The 23,930-nt window shown below is 32.5% G+C and overlaps 3 protein-coding genes across 3 annotated transcripts; 2 read left to right on the forward strand and 1 right to left on the reverse strand.

Annotated features, from left to right (window-relative positions):
* Positions 1-669: 669 nt before the first annotated feature.
* Positions 670-10,111, reverse strand: LOC123270456 (peroxidase-like). The gene is made up of 10 exons (XM_044736520.1): positions 9,954-10,111; positions 7,704-7,810; positions 5,974-6,333; positions 4,700-4,876; positions 3,541-3,933; positions 3,280-3,477; positions 2,679-2,832; positions 2,425-2,581; positions 1,035-1,404; positions 670-964 (listed from the first exon to the last, which is right to left on the reverse strand). The coding sequence occupies exons 2-10, from the start codon at positions 7,783-7,785 to the stop codon at positions 744-746; spliced, it is 2,112 nt and encodes a 703-aa protein (XP_044592455.1). The 5' UTR covers positions 7,786-7,810; positions 9,954-10,111; the 3' UTR covers positions 670-743.
* An 863-nt stretch (positions 10,112-10,974) lies between these two features.
* LOC123270806 (zinc finger protein 816-like) lies at positions 10,975-17,372 on the forward strand. The gene is made up of 6 exons (XM_044736955.1): positions 10,975-11,023; positions 11,090-11,201; positions 13,411-14,027; positions 14,747-14,782; positions 14,849-14,960; positions 16,715-17,372. Exons 3-6 carry the CDS (start codon positions 13,560-13,562, stop codon positions 17,335-17,337), a joined length of 1,239 nt encoding a protein of 412 aa, XP_044592890.1. The 5' UTR covers positions 10,975-11,023; positions 11,090-11,201; positions 13,411-13,559; the 3' UTR covers positions 17,338-17,372.
* A 266-nt stretch (positions 17,373-17,638) lies between these two features.
* On the forward strand, positions 17,639-20,764 carry LOC123270808 (potassium/sodium hyperpolarization-activated cyclic nucleotide-gated channel 1-like). The gene is made up of 2 exons (XM_044736958.1): positions 17,639-18,024; positions 19,276-20,764. The coding sequence occupies exons 1-2, from the start codon at positions 17,639-17,641 to the stop codon at positions 20,492-20,494; spliced, it is 1,605 nt and encodes a 534-aa protein (XP_044592893.1). The 3' UTR covers positions 20,495-20,764.
* The last annotated feature ends 3,166 nt before the right edge of the window (positions 20,765-23,930 follow it).

The raw sequence follows: 23,930 nt of genomic DNA on the forward strand, positions 1-23,930 counted from the left end.
CCAATTGTCCTAAATATGACCTAAAATGGCCCAATAATCCCAAACATGACTAAATTGACCTAAATATCGTCCGTTTGTCTTAAATACGACCTAAAACGGCCCAATTGTCTTAAATTTGCACTTTAAACGACCCAATTGTCTGAAAAATGACCTAAAGATGGCCCAAATGTCTTAAATATAACCTAAAAATTGATAAATTGTCTTAAATTTACACAATAAATGGCCAAATTGTTTAAACAATGACCTGAATGTAGTCCAATTGTTTGAAATATGACTTAAAAATGGCTCAATTATCTTAAATTTGCGTTATAAACGCCCCAATTGTCAGAAAAATTATCTGAAGATGGTCCAATTGTTTTAAATATCACCTAAAAGTTGACCAATTGTTTTAAATTTGTACTATAAATGGCCCAATTGTTTTAAAAATGACCTAAATGTGTTCCAATTGTTTAAAATATGATTTAATAATGGCCGAATTGTCTTAAATTTGCCCCATAAATGGCCCAATTGTCTAAAAAATGACCTAAACATTGTCCAATTGGCCTTAAAATAACTCAAATATGGCCCAATTGTCTGAAAAATGACCTAAATGTGGTCCAATTGTCTGAAATATGACCTAAAAATGGCCAAATTATTATAAATTCGATCAAAAAAATTACAAATTAGATTTTTTCAAAAGTTAAATTAATTTATTAAAAATTACAATTACAATTATTAATTATGAATTAGGACTAATAATATTATCATTTCTTATAAAGAATTCCGAGGTGCTGTTGCTGATTAGCTACTTGGGGAGCATAATCTCTCCATAAATTAAAATCAATTCCAGGAATAGAATCACAAGATACAAGTGAATTCTTTTTCGATGGAATTTCAAAGGCACGCTTTTGAATAGTCTTAATGCTGTTGGTGTTGTCGCACATAAACCTCGCCAAAGTAGCTTTGCGGATTTCCCTCAATTGCTCTGGAAAATTTCACCGATTAAATTAGATTGCTAAAAAATAGGAAACTATTTTTATAAAAAAAAACATTACCTCGAGTGAAAGCAACCACCGGGTCCGGGGACTCGAACCAGAACCGGTCGCCCACGCGGGTGCGGTAAAACTGCTCGATAAGCACGCAGAGGAAGGTAGGACCAGCGAGAGCGTTATTATCATTCACTTCTAAGCCCCCACCTACTGCAAAGTCAACGTCATCTGGGTGCTCGTATAATTCTGAAAGTTTCTTAACATTCTCCGGGCTGATGAAGTCTTGGAAATCTGACCAAGATTTTGCGCGACGGAGCCCACAGAACTCGCGGTAGTCGTTGTAAGTTGCTAAGCCGTGGTCTCGCGCCCTCTGGATGTCGATCGAGCGCAAGTCACCGCCAAAACGGTCTCGGCCACGAAAGAGGTACAAGGTTATCTGAAAGATTTAAAATTTAGGTTCAATTGTCTTAACCATAATTTAAATATGGCCAAATTGTTAAAAATTTGACTTAAATATGACCAAATTATCATGAAATGTCATATTCAGCACCCAATTGTCAAAAATTAGACCCACAAATCTCCCAAATATCCCAAAATTGACCTTAAGATGGCCAATCTGTCTTAATTATACCTAAAAAATTGTCCAATTGTCATAAATGTGACTCAATAGTAGTCCAATTGTTCTAAAATTGATCTCAAAGTGGTCCAATTGCCTTAAATATGACCTAATGATTGCCAAACTGATCCAATTATACCCCAAAAAGGGCACTATTGTCTTAAATATGACTTAAACATGGCCCAATTGTCACAATTATCGCAAAATTCTTTTAAATTTGCATTATATATGACCAAATTGTCCTAAATTTGAAGGATACGTGGCCCAATTGTCCTTAATATGACCTAAAGATTGTCCAATTGTCTTAAATATGACCAAAATATGGCCCGATTGTCAAAAAATCTTATCTTTAGTGCCCAATTGTCTTAAATATGATCTTGAGATTCCCCAATTGTCTTAAATTTGCACCAAACATGACCAAATTGTCTTAAATATGGCCCAAATATTGTCTCATTGTTTTCAATATGAGCTAAATATAGCCCAATTGTCCAAAAATATGATTTTTAGTATCCAATTGTCATGAACATGACCTGAATATGGCCCAATTGTAATAAATATTACCTAAATATGGCTCAATTGTCTTAAATATGGCCTAAATATAGTCCAATTGTCTTCAATATGACCCAAATATAGCCCAATTGTCCAAAAATATGATCATTAGTGCCCAATTGTCTTAATTATGAGCTTAAGATTCCCCAATTGTCTTAAATTTGCACCCAAATTGACCAAATTGTCTTAAATATAGCCAATAAATGACCCAATTGTCAAAAAATGACCCAATTGTTTATAGTCAAAGATAGAATATCACTTTTAATTAGAAAATATTGAATATCAACTTACTTCATGATCATAATATTCATCTCTAGCCTGCTCAGGCTGGTCCGAAAGTCCACGTGTCAAGTCGTCCATATTATCTCCCTGTTCGATAATACCCGGTCGGAAAAACCAGTCGCTTATCCTAATGAGTCCTTTCGTTGACCTATTCTCCTGGACCAGTCTGGTAAATCAGACACAACATTAACACATTTAAATATTATGTATTACTGATAACAAACTTGACTATTGCATAATTATAAATTATTTGTCAAACTTACTTTAAATAACCGGCAATGAGCGAGTGAAAGACTCGATAAGCACCATTAGAATGTTCGTTTAATACAGTTGGGTCAATATTTGGATTGTAATCGTTTACATACTGGTCGTCGGGGATATCATAAATTATTTTATACTTCAATGCATTCTCTAGCCCTGTAATTAAATATTAAATTTAATTTTTTCAATTATTTTATCGCGGAATTTATGAATTTTTTACTGTGGAAAGTATTTTTACCGATAACTCGGAAACGGTTAGAGATATAATAAAATTATTTCAGTACAAAATTGTAGAAGAGAAAATTTACTAACTAACTTGTCTGAAAAAAATTTTTCTAGGACCATCTGTTCAAGAGTTATAAGGCTCCAAAAAAAGCGCGGGAAAATGCGAATAGAATTTTGCGGTTTTTTTTTTAGTTTTTCACAATTTTTGCTGATAACTCGGAAACGGTTAGAGATAGGAGAAAATTATCTCAGTACAAAGTTATAGAGGGGAAAATTTTCTAAAAATTTTGTTTAAAAAATTTTTTTCTAAGACCAACCGTTCAAGAGTTACAAGCCTCCAAAAAAAGCGCGGGAAAATGCGAATTAAAATTTTCTCACCAATCATCGGCGGCAGCCACTCATAATACGAAATCTGTTGATATTCAGCAATAGCAATCCTTCTAGCCTCTTGATAAATAGTCTCGTCACTCCAGTGAGGATTAATCTTGGCAAGATTAGTCGCTATTCTATTGTGCTCGCGGAGTAAAAGCACTTGTAGAACCGTGAGCTGAGGATTCTGGTTAACGCGGTTGTCACCTGTAAATTTATGTCTTATTATTGGGATCACCTCGAGAAAGTTAATATACCTCGAGGACTTACCAGCTTCGTAGCAAATGTCACTTGGTCTCTCAATGACACATTCCTCCGAGGCGTTTCCCGACGGCAGCCATTCTCTTTGTCTCCTGACCTGGGACCTTAGCTTGCCCCCTTGAAACTTGCGCAATTTCGCCGCCTGGCTGTCCGACGATCCGTATACCAGAGACAGATCCAGGAACTGGGTCACCTGGGTCACCTGGTCAGCTGGCTTCTGGTGGCCGAAACAACTGTTTGGAAGCTCGAAATCCGGCGCTGAGCGGGTAAATGTCAGGCATTGGGTTGTTGGCGGGTAGTTTGGGTCATTAGGTCCAACTATTATTGGGAAACATGATGGGTCTTCTAGGTTCTGAGTCACTAGTTTGTCGTCGTTGGTACAACATTCGACTGATGGCATTTCTGTAAGATTTTTTAATTTTTTTATAGAACTTAAAAATTTTAGGTTGAACCTGAAGTTAATTTTTTGGGCGAAAAAATTATATCAAATTTGAAAATTCCCCATAGAACCTTAAAATTTTCTATAGAACCTAAAGTTAATTTTTTTGACGAAAAATTAATATAAAATCTGGAAATTCTCTGTAGAACCTAAAAATTCCCCATAGAAGCTAAAAAATTCCTATAGAACCTAAAAATTTTGAGTTAGACCTAAAATTAACATTTTGAACGAACAATTTATACAAAATTAGAAAATTCTCATGAGACCTAAAAATTCCCCATTGAACCTAAAAATTTTTTATGGAACCTAACACTTTAGGTTAGACTTAAAATTAACTTTTAAGATAAAAAATTTGTAAAAAATCTAAAAATTCGCCATTAGACCTAAAAATTCCCCATAGACCCTAAAAATTCCGAAGGACCCTAATATTTTCCTGTCGGACCTAAAGTTAATTTTTTGGACCAAAAATTTATTTAGAATCTGAAAATTCTCCATTGAACCTAAAAATTTCCCATAGAACCTAAAATTATTCTGTATGACCTAAAATTAATTTTTTGGACGAAAAATTTATATAAAATTTAAAAATTCTCCATTGAACCTAAAAATTCCCCATAGAACCTAAAAAATTTCCTGATCAAAAATTAATTTTGTTAACGAAAAAATTTAATTTAACTTAAAAATTCCCCATAGAACCTAAAATTAATTTAAAAAATCAACAATAAAACTTACTTAATATTGGCTTAGTTACTAATTCAGCCATATCATGAGTAATAATCTGGCCCCACTGCATCAGCGCTAAAGTCCATTTTGGGTCCTTCACCCTCAATTCAGGGAACAATGTGTAACTTAATAATCTGCTGCGAGGCAAATCACGACCACTTTTCGCTACTGCTGGTTGCCAAATTCCTACAAAAATTACATAAATAAATAATCTATTTAAATTTCCTTTTTTCTTTTTATTTTAATATTTATAAATTATGAATTGTAATAATGTCGCAATTACATAATTTGTTATGCTGCATTTAATTTCTGGTCTTATTGTGTCAGTATTATAATTATCAACTTTTTTTTTTCTTTAATTAGACCATTAATTTTGTTTGTTTAGTAATTTTTATCATTTAGATTTATATACATAATAAGTGAAATTTAAATATATATATGTATATTTAGAATTAAAAAATAAATTTTTGTTCCGGGAAGTTTCAGAATTTTCCGGAAAATTTAACTAGTATTTTCTTTTTATTACAAAATTAAAATAAAATTCAGAGAAAATAAATATTTTTCCAGAATTTTCCGGAAAATTCTTAACTAAGCCTACAAATTTTCCAAAATTTTCCGGAAAAAATTTTTTATTCAGTTTATTTAGAAGACAAAAAAAATTTTCCAGAATTTTCCGCAAAATTATTAACTAAGACTTTGAATTTTCCGGAAAACTCTTTTTAATTTTCTTAAAATAAATAAAATCCAAGAAAATTTTTCCCGAATTTTCCGGAAAATTCTTTACTTAACCCTTAAATTTTCCAAAAAATTATTTTTTAGTTTCTTAGAGTTAAATAAAATCCAGAAAAAATTTTCCAGAATTTTTCGGAAAATTTTTTATAATTCATTTAAAATAAATAAAATAAAAAAAAAACTTCCTGAATTTTCCGGAAAATTCTTAATTAAACACTTGAATTTTCCGGAAATTTTTCTTTAGTTTCCTTAAAATAAATAAAATCCAAAAAAAATTTTCCGATTTTTCCGGAAAATTTTCACAAATTTTCCAGATCTTAAATAAATAAAAAAAATATTATTAAGAAAAAAAGAAAAAATTGTCTTGAAAATTTTAACAAAATAAAAACAATCGACAAATTATCGAGAAAGTATAAATTTGTTTTTTTTTCCTGAAAGATTTTCTCGAGTTTCTAAACGATAATTTATAAGATTAATAAGATTAAATACATTAAAGTATATACATTAATACAAATAAAATTAAAAATAAAAACAAATATGAATAAATTTACCGTCAGAATAAATCGGCGGCAACAGTCGTGCGTAACGTGTGTTTGCCATTCCCCATCCAGGATTTTCTAAATTATTACACGAACCATCGATAGTACGGTACGGTAACTCCTGCGTACATTTTATCGAAGGAGAGCTGTCGCAGGTCCATGGCCTCTTATTATTATCATTATTATTTATCTTAACAAGACTGTTAACGTCGGGATTAAAATTGTAATTTAAATTATAGACCGGAAAACTCGGAGGCGTATGGATGAACTGGACTTTAGAATTAATCAGAGGGTTTGTAGAGGGGTTTAAATAATTCTGGATCAGTGATACGAAGTTCAGGTAGCTCCAGGAGTTCCCGACATTTTCCTGATCTGGAAAAAAAAAAATTTTTATTCATAAAAAATTATCAAAAAAATTTTAATTATTTTTTTTTTTTTTAATAAATTTTTAGATAAAAAAATAAAAAAAAATTTTTTTAAAGAACTGATAGTACTGGAGAATAATAGTCGAAGCGTGAAAGTAGTTATTGTAAGTACAAAATACGATAAATTTCTTTCTATCCCAAGTGTTAAAAGTTAACTATTAAAAAATTGGGTCTTTTATAACTGCATCAATCATACAGCGCGTCTTTATTCTTTATTTATTTATGATTCATTATCACTGGTTATTATTTCCGGCTTTCAAAATTAACCGTCTGACATTAATAGTCGTGTCTAAAGTTTATCATTGACTGATTAGTTTTCGTATTATATTCATAAAGCCGAATAATCATTTAAATTCGTTATTCCCCGAGGGTTGGCCGACTTTTGCCACTTTTTTTTGTTTATCTTTTCTTCATACCAATCCATTAACAGATGAAAGTTTATTCTTAGATTGAAATCAAGGCGGTGATCTGCTTAAATACGTTTTTTTTTTTTTTTTTCATCAAGACTATTTTTCAACTAGCAACCTCGATTATAAATAAATGAAATTTTGCTTTATTATATAGTGACTTTTGTTAAATTGCACTGTACTTTCTTAAATATTGACATTTTTAAAGTTATAAGCTCATCCTGATGTTACACTCATCGAGAGCTTTCATTTGAGTACCCACATCAATTTTTCATATATTTTTTATATATACATATATATAATATATATAAATATATGAAATATCTGAAAAATTGATGTGGGTACTCAAATGAAAGGTCTTGATGAGTGTAACATTAAGATGAGTTTATATCTTTAAAAATGTCAATAGTTGACAAGATACAAGGTCATTTCTTAAATAATGATATTTTTGAAAATATAAGCTCATTTTGATGTTACACTCATCAAGAGCTTTCATTTGAGTACCCACATGCATTTTTGATATATTTTTTATATATACATATATATAATATATATAAATATATAAAATATATGAAAAAATGATGTGGGTACTCAAATGAAAGGTCTCAATGAATATAACATCAGGATGAGCTTATATCTTTAAAAATGTAAATAGTTGACAAGATACAAGGTTATTTCTTAATTAATGATATTTTTAATAAAAAAAAAAAAAAAAAAGTGCTGGTAATTCAATTTCACGTTCATTAATATCAAAGTTATTATCAAAAAAAAATTTTAATAAATTTTTTATTATATATGAAAGAAAATAATTACAATTATTGAAAAAATTTCTCCTTAAATGGAACAATCACGCATGCAAATTTAATCCTAGACTAGGTAGTAATCTATACAATTAAAAATTTGTACTTACCTGTGGAAGTAGCCGGAGGTACTTGTAGACCGCATACATTATTAATCCACAAGAAGGCAGTTATTGAAATAGACGCTCGCATTTTATAATTGACTTAACCAAAGTATCTGTAAGTGAAATAAAAGTTTCTGTAAATTGTAATAGTAATTTATGTAGACCGGTAATTGAAATAAAGTTTAAGGTGAAAGGAAAAGTTTTTACTCTCGTGAATATAATTCGCGTACAAGGATTCTGTTTAACAATTGTATTGCTCTAGACATTATAAGCTACTGAAAAAAAACTTAAAGTATGCGACATTGACAAACTAAAAGACATACCTCGTGATTATCGGCCAGGAATTCCGCATAGATTGCTTAAATTAGAGCGACAATTCATTTTTTCTAATTCGCGGTTTTTTATAAGCTTGTAACTTTTGAATGAATGAACCGATTTTTACGCGATTGGTGGCATTTATAGCAGATTTTAATAAAAAAATTTTTTCTTAGTTTTTTAGAAATTTTTCAAAATTTATCACTCCAAATCTGAGAAAATAAAAATTTTTTTGTCCAGAAAAAAATTTCTTGGTTCAAGAATTGTTTAAAATAAATTTTGGCTTTTTGACAAAAAAAAATGATAATAAAATATTGGGATTAATTTTGATGGATTAACAAACAAATAGGTTCACTTGAATTAAACAAAAAATAATTCGATTAATTTGATCGATTATTGAGACAAGAAAATATATTCTAGAAAAATAATCTTGAAAAGTCAAAATCTTGAACCAAGAATACCATTTTGAAGAAAATGATTTGCTTGAATCAAGAGAATAAATTTTTGAGACAAGAAAAATTAACTTAAATCAAGAATAATTTTTTGACTCAAGAATTTATTCTTTTAGACTCACGGAAATCATTTTCTTCAAAATTGTATTCTTGGTTCAAAATTTTGGCTCTTGAGTCAAGTTAATTTATTTATCAGTGTACAGATGCGTACGGCAAATAATTTTGGTTTCAAGATAATAGTAAATGGTAATGTAAATGAATTCTTTCCGTTTAACAACTGCCCAGTCTGCGCGACTGGGGAAAAAGATACATTATCTCATTTTTTGTTTTCATGTCCTACTTTAATAAACATAAGAAAAGTCTTCCTCAGCAGTATTGGATTGGAGCAATCAAAGACAATTTAATAAATCTAAACGAAATACTCAACTTTCACAAACCAAAGCAACTTAAAATACTATATCAATTCATAGTTAAATTTTGTAATTTAAGAGGATCCAAACTAAAACTAAATTAATAAAATGTAATAAACTAAATTTAAACTTAAATTAAGCTACATGATAAGATTTAATGTTAATTTATATAATTATAAGTATTTACTCTATGTAACCTCTATTGCAAGCGAAAATAAGCAATAATAAACATAAAACATAAAACATTTATCAGTGTACAGACATACACTGAAAAAAAAATTAACTTGAATTAAGAGAAAAATTCTTGAACCAAGAAAATAATTTTGAAGAGTTTCATTGTCTTGAATCAAGATGAAAAATTCTTAAATCAAGAAAAATTTCTTAGTTTAAGAATTTTTTTACTCAAATCAAGAAGATCAAGTTCTTCAAAATTATTTACTTGATTCAAATTAATTTTTTTTTCCGTGTAGTGACAATATCGCGGGGGTAATCACAAAAGCTTCATGTGACCTTAAAACGTGTTATATCTGATAAAAACTCGATTTCTGCAAAACGTGGTACACTGTAAAAAATTTTGCGTCAAAAAACTTTTGAATTAAGCGTTAAAAATTTTTGTGTTAATTATTTAACACTTTTATCCGTAAATTTAACACTTATTCTGTTAAATCAATACAAAAAAATGTTAAATATTTAACATAAAAATTTTTAACACAAAACTTTTTGACGCAAAATCTGTTACTGTGTAAGTTAAAAAATTTTTTAAATATTTTTGATAGAAAATTTTACCTAGTCTATAAATTTTTACTGAGATAATTTTAACCTATCTCTAATTTTTATCAAGTTATCATTGAATAATACAAAAAAACTGCGGAATTAACTTCGCGGTTTTTTTTTTAAAGCTTGTAACTTTTAAATTATTAATTAAAAAAAAAAAAAATTTGAATATTATTGATAGGAAATTGTTATCCTCTACAAATTTGTACTAAGATAATTTAAATTCAAAATTTTCATTAAAAAAATTTTTAAATTGTTATTTTTTATTGAAAAAAAAAAAAATAAAATAAAATAAAATAACTCACCCCATAGAGCAGGTATGTCCTGGTGTGACTAAAAGCAATAACTGAGCGGCTGGCCGATTAGTAGTGGACTTATAAACAACCGGAGAAAGTCCATATTTGTAGTTGATTTAATCGCGGGAGTAATTAACAACAACAACAGCAACAATAATAACAGTAGGCATATTAAGGATTTACTATCTTATTTACAATTGACTCAGTTTTATCTAAATCGCGGAATTCAGTGATTAGCTTAGTCCTCGCTAACACCTTGTTTGGGCGTTAAATTAACTAATTTTTTTTTTTTTTATTCATTTATTTACTATTACTTCATAAAAACAATAGAAATTTTTTATAAATTAATAAATAAAGTATCTTTCATTCAATAATTCATAATATTTTTATTTTGTTATTTATTATTTTATTTATTAAGCGTAATAATTGATTGTGATCTTTCGGGAATTTCATTGATTAAAATTTATAATTATCAATTATGCTGACACTTGAAAAGTGATATATATTTATTCTTTTTTAAGAAATATATAATTATAAATTAATTAATAAATTTTTTAATTCGCGGTTTCTTAAAAGCTTGTAAAAAAATTTTTTTAAATATTTTTAATAGAAAATTTCTCCCTCTACAATTTTGTACTGAGATAATTTTCACTTATCTCTAATTATTTCCGAGTTATTGGCAAAAATTCAATAAAACTTAAAAACCCGCGAATTTTAATTTAAAAATATTTTTTTTTACAAAAAAAAATATTTTTTACCTCGGCTTTGAATTTTTAATGGTTTGCAGCGCCACCTGTTTTTTAAAATACAAAGCTTAATTAAGGATCAGTAGATTATTTTCCTACTTTATCAATAATCGGTAAAATTTAATTTTTTTGTTTTATACAAGCCATTTAATTAAAATAATCGCAAGTATATGTTTATGTTTGTAAAACAATTATTTAAAATGTAATTTGTTGTTAATAATTTAATTTAATAATTTATAAATGTTCTTAAGGTTTTAATAAGTAATAATAATGAGTGTAAATAATTTTGTATCAAACCCTTTTGTTATAAAAATAGAAAAAAGGGAACCTGAGGTAGGTTATGTTTACATTATTTCAACAAACAATGAATTTTATTAATTTTATCTTATTTATTTCCAGGAAAACGGGGAAAATGGGCCAGAGGAACTCTGTGAAGAGTACCCTATTGATCTTGAAGAAATAAAAGTCGAAGAAGGTCAAAATACGACGACTTCTGACGATTTCAATCATGGTAATCCTTTTAATTAATTAATTCGCGGTTTTTCCCGGGTTTTTAAATTTCTCTAATTTTCAAACGGTTGGTCCTAAAAAAATCTTTTAAAAAAAAATCATTAGAAAATTTTCCACCCTACAACTTTGTATTAAGATAATTTTCATCTATCTAATCGTTTCCAAGTTATCATAAATTTTTTACAACACCCTTTCATCTCACAAAAGCCAACACTAACTATTGCCACCTCTGGATGCATTTAATAAATTATATAAATATTAAATGGATGCAATATTTATTAATATTTAATATTTATTTAATATTGTAATATTTATTAAATGGATGCATTTAATAAATTATATAATTCCAATAATAACCTGGATCACTGTAGCAATCATGCATACTTATATTAATTTCTCATAAATACCAATAGGGATTATTGTATTACTGTATACTTGTAAGCAGCCAGTCTTTATTTAGATATTGAGTTGTTAACACGTATAGAATTTTCACCCATATTAATAAATTGTATTTGAAACGATTTGCCAATTATTTACACGTTTATTTATTGTATTATTCCTATAAATAATTAACAATTATTAATTATTGTGAAGATACTGTTTTATTCTATTACATCTATTGACTTAGTAAAAACTACACTGAGAAAAAAGTGCATAGTTAACTGAATTATAACATTACAATTATGAAAATATAGTTTTCTGAACTTTTTTTTAGTAGTTACTCAAACTATGCATTAGTTTAAGTAACTATTGATAAATAGTTATATTGACTATATTTTAATAAATATGTTTTTGTTATCGTGCTAAACAAAAAGTTATTTGGTGACTGAAAGGTGTTTACGGACGACGGCTCAGATAGCTAAACTGTCCGAGCCCTTGGTGCGTAACCAAAAGATCCGAGTTCGATTCTCGGTCCGAGCTATCCGAATTATTTTTTCTGTTTTCAAAGTTAAAGTTAATCAAGATGGCTATTAAGCTGATATTTAACTGAAAATAGTTCAAGTAACTATCTATTGGGGTTCAATATAATAAATAATGTTAGGTACAAGAACTGCAATTAAATAGTGGTGATGCTATTTAACTAGATTTTCCTAGTTCAATTGACCATATTTTTCTCTCAGTGTAGACGAGGATGCTAACCATAAGAGTAACCCTCGCGGTTTTTGAAATACCGTAAATTTTCGGTATTAATGCGTTTACTATAAATTTACCGTTATAATTCTGAAATAATACGGTATTTCTGTGGTTGTTTTGGCCAGTTTTTTTACTATAGTTATACAGCATTTCTACCGTACTTTTGCTGAAAAGTTTAGAAATAATACGATAAAATTACCGTAAAATTCTAGAACTTTTACCGTAAAAAATCTATCTATTAACTATAATATTACTATAATTTTACAATAATAAAATCGTATTTATACGGTAAAAATACCAAAGATATACTACTGCAATTTTGCCGCGTTTATACTGATATTATTAAAGATATAATGCTTTCTACCGTAAGATCGACGGTTGTGTTTATTACTCGGTGAGTGTTATTAGGTGACTGAGTAAATAGTTGCGGATAGTGTCTCTGATAGCTCAACTAAATGATCTGGGTTCGAATCCCGGTCTGGACTAAAAAAAATGATGATAATAATAATAATAATAATAGAGAAATTAATTTATCAACCGCTTAAAAATTATTCGTGATAATTTATAATATTATAAAAAAAAATTTTAAGCTATTAAAAAATAGTAGTAAAGCAGGATATTTTTGGTATTTTGCCGGTAATAGAAAGTAGGGATGTTCTTTTCCGGTTTTTTACTGCAATAGTGCTGCAGATATACAGTAAATATGCGGTACATTTACGGTTTAAATGCTGTTAATACACCGTAATTTTACTATTATTTTGCCAATTGGAACTAATTGTTATTTTCATTTATTTTTGTTTTATAAATCAAATATTTTTATTAACTAAAAATTATTTTTTGATTTTTAGTTTGCCTAATGAAGCTGAAATAAATCAGCGAAATTTATAATTTGCAATTCTTATCTTGCAATTTAATATCTTCATTTATTGTCCAAATTCTTAAGATTAAGTTATTTAAATATTTTTAATATTATTGAGAACTCAAATATTAATTATTGTATTTTGTATTGAACTCTACCATGTCAATAATTATAATTATTATTTAAAAAATAAATAAATAATTACCTTTTTTTCCAGATTTTCATCCTGAAGATGAAAATTCCGAGAAAATTTTCGTCGTTGACGGAATAGTCTGCGAAGAAAAGTCCGGAGACAATTTTTCCGGTAAAAAAAGTGACCCAATATCCAAATGTGAGATCTGCAATAAAGAATACTCGAAATACTACATGAAAGAGCACTACAGGACTCACACGGGAGAAAAGCGGCACAAATGCGAAAAGTGTCCCGCAAAATTCGTCCGTAAAAGCAACCTTACCAAGCACATGCTCACTCACACGGGGAAAAAGCCCTACCAGTGTAACATCTGCTTGTCGAATTTCCGCGGAAAAGCAACCTTGGACAGACACATGATGATCCACACTGGGGAAAGACCCTTCCAGTGTCGGCTCTGTCCGATGAAATTCCGCGACAAGAGCACGTTGGTTGGCCACGAGGCGCTTCATACCGCCGATTATGATTACAAGCCCTTTCAGTGTAATTTTTGCCCCCTTAAATTCCGGTTTAGAAGCAGTCTTAACCAACACAGGTACATCCATGCCCCGGAAAAACCGTTTCAATGTCACGATTGTGGAAATAAATATTATTCGAAGAAGAGTTTAAGAGCTCACCTTAAAGCTCACCCAAAAAAGGACAGTTGAGATTTTTACTAATTCGCGGGTTAGTTATAATAAGCCTTGGGTCCTAGAATAGTATATTACACACCTAGGGAAGTAAAGTAAGAAATGTCTCAGATCACATGTAATTGTTGGCCGAGGCGAAGCCGAGGTCAACAAACATGTGATCTGAGGCTTTCTTATTTACTTCCCGAGGAGTGTATACTATTTTTGTGTCCGGCGAAGGCGGAAAGCGGCAACTTTGTTTAGCGCAGCGGGACGAAAGTTGCCACTTTCCGCCCGGAGGGCAAAAAATTATTTAAGACACTTTTAACAGGACATTTCCCCCTCTAAAATTTTATATTGAAATAATTTTAACATCTGTAATTGTCTCCGTTTTTAATATTCAAAAACTTACGAATTTTAATTTAAAAATATTAAAAAAAAAAAATATTTTTTTTACAACCTCGGCTTTGAATTTTTACTGAATTGCAGCGCAACCTGTTGCTAAAAATAGAAAGCTTAATTAAGTATCGGTAATTTATTTTTCTACCTTATCGATCATCGATAAAATATAATTTTTTGTTTAGTTTACAAAATTCGCGTATGTAAAATCATCGCCAGTAAAGTTTACTTTGTAAAATAATTAATTACAATGTAGTTTATTATTAATAATTTAATTTTAAAATGTAAAAATGTTTTTAAGGTATTAATAAGTAATAATAATAGTAATAATGAGTGTAAATAATTTTTTATCAAACCCTTTTGTTATAAAAATAGAAAAAAGGGAACTTGAGGTAGGTTATGTTTACATTATCCCAACAAACATTGAATTTTATTAATTTTTTCTTATTTATTTTTAGGAAAATGGGGAAAATGGGCCAAAGGAACTCCGTGAAGAGTACCCTATTGATTTCGAAGAGATAAAAGTCGAAGGAAATCTAAATTCAACGACTTCTGACAATCTAAATCATGGTAATCATTTCAATTTTTTAATTCACCGTTTTTCGCGGTTTTTTTAAAAGTTTCTAACTTTTGAGCCGTTGATCTTAAAAAAATTATCTTTAGACACTTTATATAGTAAATTTCCCCCTCTACAATTCAAAAATTATAACAAAACTCAAAAAACCGCAAAATTTAATTAGTGGTAATTATTTTTGATTCATCCTTAGTAACAATTTGGTAAAAGCTTTGTGTCAGCACGGATTAAGATACTTTAGAAAGATTTAACATCAAGAATTGTACAAAAATTGGTCCAGATTCTTGACCAAGATTATTTGTCAAGACTTGAGCCAGACTGTAGTCAGAATTTATCCAGAAATCTGTGGCCTATTTACTATTTCCTGCAATAATTCAACTTTTTACTTATCGTAGCAAAAGTTAAATTAATTTTTTAAACTTGTTGACTAATAGACTATAAGTGAAAACCACTGCAATACTTTTATTTATTTATTTATTTATCAAATAATGAACCCAACAGCATTGCCAATAACAGGGTTCCATACAAGTAGAAATGTACATAGTATGCAATGGAAATTCAAAGAAAAAAAAAAAAAATATAAAATTATTAATAATTCATAGAATTATGTATGTATAAAGTGGTAACATAAATGTAAAAGCCACTGATGCACCTGACTCAGCAGTTTTTAGGAAAAGTAAATATGACCAATAGAATATGGTATGGCTCTAGATTATTATTTAAGTTGTAGAAAAAATTAAATGATTCCATTATAGGGTATATAGGCGTAGAAGTGACAAAGTTGGTACAAATCATTGGAATCTGAAAAGTTGGACCACTTCTAATGACAGGCACTTTAAAATAAAATTTATTAACTCTATTAATTGCATACAATCAACTTTATTAAGTACTAGAATTCAAATTTGCGCGCGCAAGCGCGCGCCTTGACTATAGACTTTGCATATATTTTCATGCATATGATATATTTGACCAATCACATCACGAATAGTTTGGTTTCACATACATTTCATCTCAATTTTATTATGGGATTAGCACAAGCACAGCGTCTACGATAAAATATGAAATCTATTACGTAAATCTCGATAGTCAGTTCTCATACCGGGATAAACTCCATCAAGCTTCCATACCAAGAATTTGAGAAATTTTTTTTTGATTTTGTCTTTGGGTCAAGAATATGGTCCAATTCTAGGCAAACACTGTAAATCCAAGTGTTTTAACAAAACACACATAAAGTGTTTTGTTTCTATCTTAAAGCATTGTAGTCACTTTTAAAACACTTCCATGTGTTTTGAATTTCCTATGTTAAATGCCCATTTGTAGTCACTTTTAAAACACTTGGATTTACAGTCTTAAGACCGTCCCAAGTCTGCCGCCAGTCTGGATAAAGAATCTTGATCAAGTGTGTTGGTTGAGAATTGTCCAATTGTTTACAAAGTGCCTCTCCAAGTATCTTGCCAATGAATCTTGCCCAATAATTCCATTGCCACTAGGGGTGGTATACGTATTTGGAATTCACTGCCAGCTGAAATTGTGGCTGTTGATAATTTATTTGTATTTAAAATTGCTTGCTTTAAACACTTTTTTCAATATAATAATTAGTAATTACAATATTTTATTTTGATGTAATTTTAAATTTAAAAATTAAAACTATTATTTTCTATGTTGATTTTAATTAACTTTTTTATGTTATTGATATATCTCTGTTTTATTAAAATTTGGAATTAAAATTAATAGATACCTTTTATTTTAGATGCTCTTTCTGAGGAAGAAAATTCCGAGAAAATTTTCGTCGTCGACGGAATAGTCCGCGAAGAAAAGCCAGAAGACGATTTATCCGGTAAGAAAAGTGTCGAAATGTACAAATGTAAGTTCTGCAACAAAGAATATTCAAAGTACTACATAAAGGAGCACCACATGACTCACACGGGAGAAAAGCGATACAAATGCGAGCAGTGTCCCATGAAATTCCTCCGGAAAAGCAACCTCAACAAGCACTTGATCATTCACACGGGGATTAAGCCTGCCCAGTGTAACATCTGCTTGGGAAAATTCTGCGGAAAAGCCAGCTTGAAAAGACACATGATGATCCACACCGGGGAAAGACCTTGGCACTGTTGGGTTTGTTCGATGACATTTCGTAACAAGAGCACGATGCTCAGTCACGTGGTGCTGCATGACGCCGATTGCGTTGTCAAGCCCTTTCAGTGCGAATTTTGCCCCCTTAAATTCCGGCACAGGGGCACTCTTAAACAACACAGGTTACTCCACGCCCCGGAAAAACCGTTTCAATGTCATGATTGTGGAAAAAATTATTATTCGAAGCAGAGTTTGAGAGCTCATCTCCGCAAAATTCACCATAAAAAGGAAAGTTAAGATTTTTCCTACCTTACTGGTTAATTATTATTTATTAATTTATATTATTATCTTAATTTTTTAATTAAAAATTGTAAATAAAAACAAGAATAAAAAATTCAAACAATTTTTTTATTTTTAAAAATTATTTTAAAAATCATCATGTGGCGCCATCTGTGAGAAAAAATAAAACTATTATCTTTGATCAATAAAAATAATTTTCTTCTTACCGATGTTTGCTATTAGAAAATCTATCTTAACCTAGTCAGCTGATAAAATCCTGTCCTGTTTACCCAACAAAGCAAAACAAAAGGTAATCAACATGCTGCTGAACCACGACTGCGAATTATCTCCATCAGTCCTCCCGCATCCTCACCGTAGCAGGTTAAAAAAATGGGTGTTTACCTTCCGGAAGATCCTGATGGCCTCAACGAAGAACCCGCGGGCGCACCGGTACCTAAGGAACCACAGCGCAATCTTGGCGGAAAAGCGCCAGCAAATCAGGAGCAACAACATATGGATGATCCACCCGTTTAGTATTTTTCGTCAGTGGTGGGATTTTTTGATGATAATCCATCTGACAGCTAGTTTGCTGCTGGTTCCTTATAAAGTCTTTGATATTCATCGCTTGGAACCTACCTGGCCTTTTATTAAGAACTATTTATTGGGTGTTTGCTGCTTGGATGTTCTTATTAACTTTTTTACTGGGTAAGTTTTTTTTCCTAATCCTAAGATTCTGATCCTAGTTCCTAGTTTCTAGTTCCTAGTCCTAGTTCCTATTCCTACTTTCTGGTCCTAGTTCCTAGTCCTAATCCTTGGTCCTAGTTGCTGATCCTACCCTGAATAAAAAAAAGTATTAAGACAACGGAAAAAGTATTTAAAATTATTGGATTGACTAGAAAACCAATACTTTTTAATACTTTTTTTTTTATCAGGGTAGTCTTTGGTCCTAGTTGCTGATCTTGACCCTAATTCTAGTAATTGGGCTTAGATATTCTCGTCCTGATCCTAATTAATAGTTCTGGTCTTAGTTGCTGGTCCTAATCTTGGTTCTAGGTTTCTAGTCCAATTCCTAATCCTAGTTATTAGTCTAGTTCCTGATTCTTATCTGAATATCAGTCATTGGGCTTAGATCTTGGTTCTAGTTTTTAGTCCTAATTTTTCATAACCTTGGTTCTAGTTCCTAGTCCTAATCTTGATTCTAGTTCCTAATCCTAGTTTCTAGTCTAGCTCCGGGTCCTAATCTTGGTTCTGGTTCTTAGTTTTATTTCCTTGTCCTAATCTTAGTTCTCGTTCCTAGTCCTAGTTCCTAAGCCTAGTTTCTAGTCTAATTCCTGGTCCTAATCTTGGTTCTAGTTCCTAGTCTAGTTTCTAATCCTAGTTCCTGATCTTAACCTGAATTTAAGTCATTGGGCTTAGATTCTGGTCCTAATCTTGGTCCTAGTTCCTAATCCCAGTTTCTAGTCTAGTTCCTGGCCTTAGTTCCTAATCTTGACTTGAATTTCACTAATTGGACTTAAATCCTGGTTCTGATCCTGATTAATGATCCTGGTCTTAGTTTCTGGTCCTAATCTTGGTCCTAGTTCCTAGTCCTAGTTTCTAGTCTAGTTCCGGATCCTAATCTTGATCCTAATTCCTAATCTTAGTTTCTAGTCTAGTTCCTGATCCTAGCTCCTAATCTTGACCTGAATTTCACTAATTGGACTTAAATCCTGATTCTGACCCTAATTAATGATTCTGGTCCTAGTTCCTAATTCAATTACTTGGTTCTAGTTTTTGGTTCTGATTCTTGTTCCTAGCTTCCAATTTTAGTCCTAATTCTTACTAATCTAGTTGCTTGCTTCTAATTCCTAGTTCTGCCTCTAATATTTGGTCTTAGTTCCAGACCTAATTGCTGATCTTGGTCCTAGTTCTTGATCTTGGCTATAATTCATCATTCTGATCATAATCCTACTCCTAATCCAATCTCCAACATACTAACCCTTTTCTTCTCTCTTCCAGATTCTACTCCTCCGGCCAAGTGGAACTAAACCTCCAAAAAATCGCCTCGAACTACTTCCTATCCAGCATCTTCGACATCCTGGGCTCCTTTCCAACGGACCTGTTCTTTCTGACCCGCACCTCTCCATCAGTCTCAAAAGAACTGGCCAGCTGGCTGCACATTTTCCGAATAATCTCCGCCCGCCGCTACCTAATAAAAATAGCAGAAGCTTACAACATCTCAGCCATCTACTTCGGACTTTTCAGTTTCGTCCCCTTGCTGATGATAACTCTCCACTGGTTAGCCTGCAGCACCTGGCTAATTCCAGTCACCGTGACATCACTATCCTCAATCCGTCAACCAGTTCCACAATCCTGGATTAACCAGAACTTCCTCTGGGAAAAAACCGGGAATGAAGCTTACTGGGCGACTCTAATCCGAACCGTGACCATTTTAACAAGATCCGGAGTCTTGATCAATGAAATGCAGACCCCGGAGGATCAATACGTAGTCGCTGTTCTCCAAAGTATCAGCATGCTCGTCCTCTGCTGGATAGTCTGCCACGGGATGCGATTATACAAATCCCGAAACTGCTCACAGTTAAAGTACGCAGCAGCTGTTGCTCAATTAAAAAAATACATGAGCTACAAGCACCTGCCAGAGCTAGCTCAACGAAGATTCCTAGTCTACTACGAGTTCAGGTTCCAGAGGAGGTTTTTCCAAGAGCAGGAGATCCTCAGCACACTCTCCACTCAGATGAGGCAGGAGATCCGGATGCACGCCTGCAGAAAGCTGGTAGAGAACGTCGCGTTCTTCAATAACTTACCAGTAGGTTTGCTAGCCAGAATCGTCAGCCACCTGGTTCCTGAAGTGTTTCTGACCAATGACGTGATTGTCAGGGCTAATATGCCTGGCGACTGTATGTACTTCATCGCAACAGGCACCGTTGCCATCTACGGAATATCAGGGACTGAAATCTGCCACCTGGAAGACGGAGCTCACTTTGGAGAAATTGCCATGGTGATGCCCAATGAAAGACGGGTTGCTACAGTGGTTGCTGTTGAAGTTTGTGAGCTTTATAAGCTAGAACGGACTGACTTCATGAGGACTATTTATCCTTATCCGGTTCTATGGGAGAGTATCAAGAAGATTGCAGTGGAACGGCATGAGAAGACGCAGACTATTGATGAGAGGTGATGATGGTGGTGATGGTGATGATGATGGTGATGGTAATGGTGATGCTGATGGTGATGACGTTCCAAGGATCTAGGGTGAGTAGAATTAAATTAGTAAGCGCCAGATTTGGTTAGTTTGAATCCTGAAGGTTCTAGCTTGGATTTCCAGCAGGTTTGGCAGCATCTGGATGTGTCCTTTAGTATCCAGGAGCCAGGAAGCTGCCAAAAGAACCTTGGTGACCTTAATTGTCCAGTTTTTGGGCTTCAAGGCCGAGAATTCAGCCGCTGAAGTGTTCTGAAGCTACTGGAAGATGCCCTGGAGGTCATCAGGATGATAATATTGATGATGATGACGCTTCTAGGATCCAGGATGATTAGAAGATTATCAGGCACCAAGTAAATAAGTTTAGAAGCTAAAGCGAAGGTCCTAGGTGGGATTTTGGGTAAGTTTGGCACCTGGAAAGCCTATAACTTGGTAAAAAATAGGGTTCGGCGTCGGAGCTTAAAACAATGCGCAGTAATCGTCGGGGTGTGGCCAGTGTAATGGATTGCTGATTTGCGGAGAAGACCCAGATACAACAGAGAGTCATAACAATAGGTAGTGTAGGCAGGCTGGCTGGCAGGTAGACGCTAAGAGGGAGTTTTGTGAAAGCCGAGAGCTACCAACTAGCAAGCACGCGCATATACCGCCGTTACAATGTCCAGCCCTCTTATTGTCATATGCGCGAGCATTGTCATTCTCTGCGCAGCTATTGTCACCAGGTACGCTCCATTTTAAATTCCAGTCGCCCAATCCGCTCTATATTTTCACACTGAATCTTCTAAAGGGTCACAGTAGTAGGATCGCCTTGATATTTCGGCTTAGAATCATCCTACGGAGGTCAGAAAAGGGTCATTTTCTTTCTGATGATCTCTAGGACATCTTCCAGTAGCTTCAAGCTAAATTCTCAACTTTGGAGCCCAATAACTGGACAATTGAGGTCGTCGTGGTTATTTTAGCAGATTTCTGGATTCTGGGTGCTACAAGACACATCCAGGTGCTGCCAGACCGGCTAGATATTTAAACTAGAACCTTCAGGATTCATGCTAAGCGGATCTGGCGCCTGCTAAATTAGTTCCAAGCTTCAGGAGGCGTTCTGATTATTACTGCTATAGATTCTGGTCAGAATTATCAACGCAATTAACAATTCCAAGCCAAAAGTCCAAAATCCGATTGGCTAATAGGTGGCTCAGGTGTTATTAATAACAACACCAGTTGATAGATACGTTTGTTACATAATAAAAAGTTATTAACAAGAGTGGAGCGGGTTTTGTGGATTTTATCGAGCCCAGAGCTGCTGCTTGTGTCTGTACGAGCTGGTGCTGGCTGCTGCACAAGAAACCGGTCGATACTCTGCGGGCTACCGGTTTGCTATCTCACTTGTGTGCCGCAACTTAGCTACTCTCTCTCGCGGTATTCTACCGTACTTACCAGCTCGCCGGGGATACCACCCAATTTTGTTTAATGCCCTCCACTCACTCAGTCTATTAATTATTTATGAAGACTATTTGGAAAAACACATTAGTGACAGTGATAACAGTGATGATAATAACTCTGATAACTGTTCTGTAAAGCTATATAGTGTAATCGATGATGAATAAATATGAATTTTTTTAGCTGACTTGTTTATTGTGACACTAAAGATATTACGGTCTGTTGCGGGTATTGTTAGCACGACTATGATGGGGCCTTTTTATGCACCGCAGGGGGCCAATAGAGTGATGTCACGTCACGCATCATTTAACGATTGTTCTGTCACTGGTTGATTATTAAAGAGACGGGGTGGAATTTTTTTTTTTCGGTATTTTCCATTGATTTTGCTAAAGAGTACGAGTATATTTATTGTTGCCAAGAGCAAACTAAGCTTCAAATCAACTTCAAAATTTATACACACTCTCCTAAAAATCCCTTCTATCATCCTTTGTGCGCATTTTGACCTACCATAATGTTTTTGCAACCTTCCCGCCTCTCCAGAACAATTAAAAAGCCTAAATCTGAAATTTGCACCTTAAATTACTTAAATTTTTTGTTACCAAAATTAAACTAAGCTTCAGATCAACTTCAAATTTTATATACACCCTTCTGAAGATATCTTATAACACCCTTCGAGTGCATTTTAAGCTACAATAATTTTTTTACACCCTCCCTCCACTCCAAAATAATTAAAAAGCCCAAATCTTAAATTTACGCCTTAAATTACTTACATTTTTGCTTCCCAAAAGCAAACTAAGCTTCAAATTAACTTCAAATTTTATATACACCCTCCTTAAGACACTTTGTAAAACCCTTTGACGGCATTTTGACCTTATAAAATTTTTTGACACCCTCCTCCCAGCCTAGAACAATTAAAAAGCCTAAACCTTAAATTTGCGTCTTAAATCACTTACATTTTTTGTTACCAAAATTAAACTAAGCTTCAGATCAACTTCAAATTTTATATACACCCTCCTTAAGACACCTTATAACACCCTTTGACGGCATTTTGACCTACGATAATTTTTTAACACCCTCCTCCCACCCCAGAGCAATAACGAGGCCCAAAATTCAAAATTTGCCTTCTAAGCCGCCGACTTCGCACACTTTAGGACAAATGTCCAAGCTTGACACAAAATCGGCGACCTTTTTTGGCAAGTAAGCTTAAAAAAACGTCAAACGTTGCGCCAAGTACTCAAAAACCTTTATTTTTTCAGAATTCTTTCCACACATTAGACAGGCGGTATAAATTTAACAGGATGATAGGATAAAAAAGATAACAGAAACTAACGAGCTCGTGACGTAGTGAGTTAAAAACCATCAAAGAAGCAGCTCGGAGTTTCTGCAATTCATCTTTAAAACGTTATAACTCACCCTGATAGACACGGCATATACGCGATTATCTCGACACCGTTAAAGCCAGACATTCATCGCTACTGATGCATAGTCGAAATCTACACGATGCGCATCCTGACGCGTCATTTGCCGACTCATCCGCAGTTTTAATTAATACACACCCCTAAGCACACCGCAACCCTTTCTACGCTTTTTAACCCATCCAACCCCCCTCCCCCCTCTTCACCCTCTTCATCCGCTCTCTTTCTCTCTTTGAGCGTTTGCCCACTCTTTTTTTTTTGTTGTTTGCTCAGGAACGGTGAATTTATCATTGTAAATTGTTAATGAGTTTGAGACTTTCTCTTTGTTATATATATATATTCATACAACATATATGTATAAGGAGCTTCCTTTAAAACTTTCTCGACGCAAAAACTATTGCGTAAATGTAAATTTCATTATATTCCGAGTAAATTAAAAAAATAAAGACAATATTTTTTTACTCCAAGTAATGAATTTTGTTAAATTGCTCTGTATTTTCTTAAATATTGACATTTTTAAAGATATAAGCTCATCTTGATGTTACACTCATCAAGAGCTTTCATTTGAG

This window comes from Cotesia glomerata, linkage group LG8 (assembly GCF_020080835.1).
Source record: "Cotesia glomerata isolate CgM1 linkage group LG8, MPM_Cglom_v2.3, whole genome shotgun sequence".
Lineage (NCBI taxonomy): Eukaryota > Metazoa > Arthropoda > Insecta > Hymenoptera > Braconidae > Cotesia > Cotesia glomerata.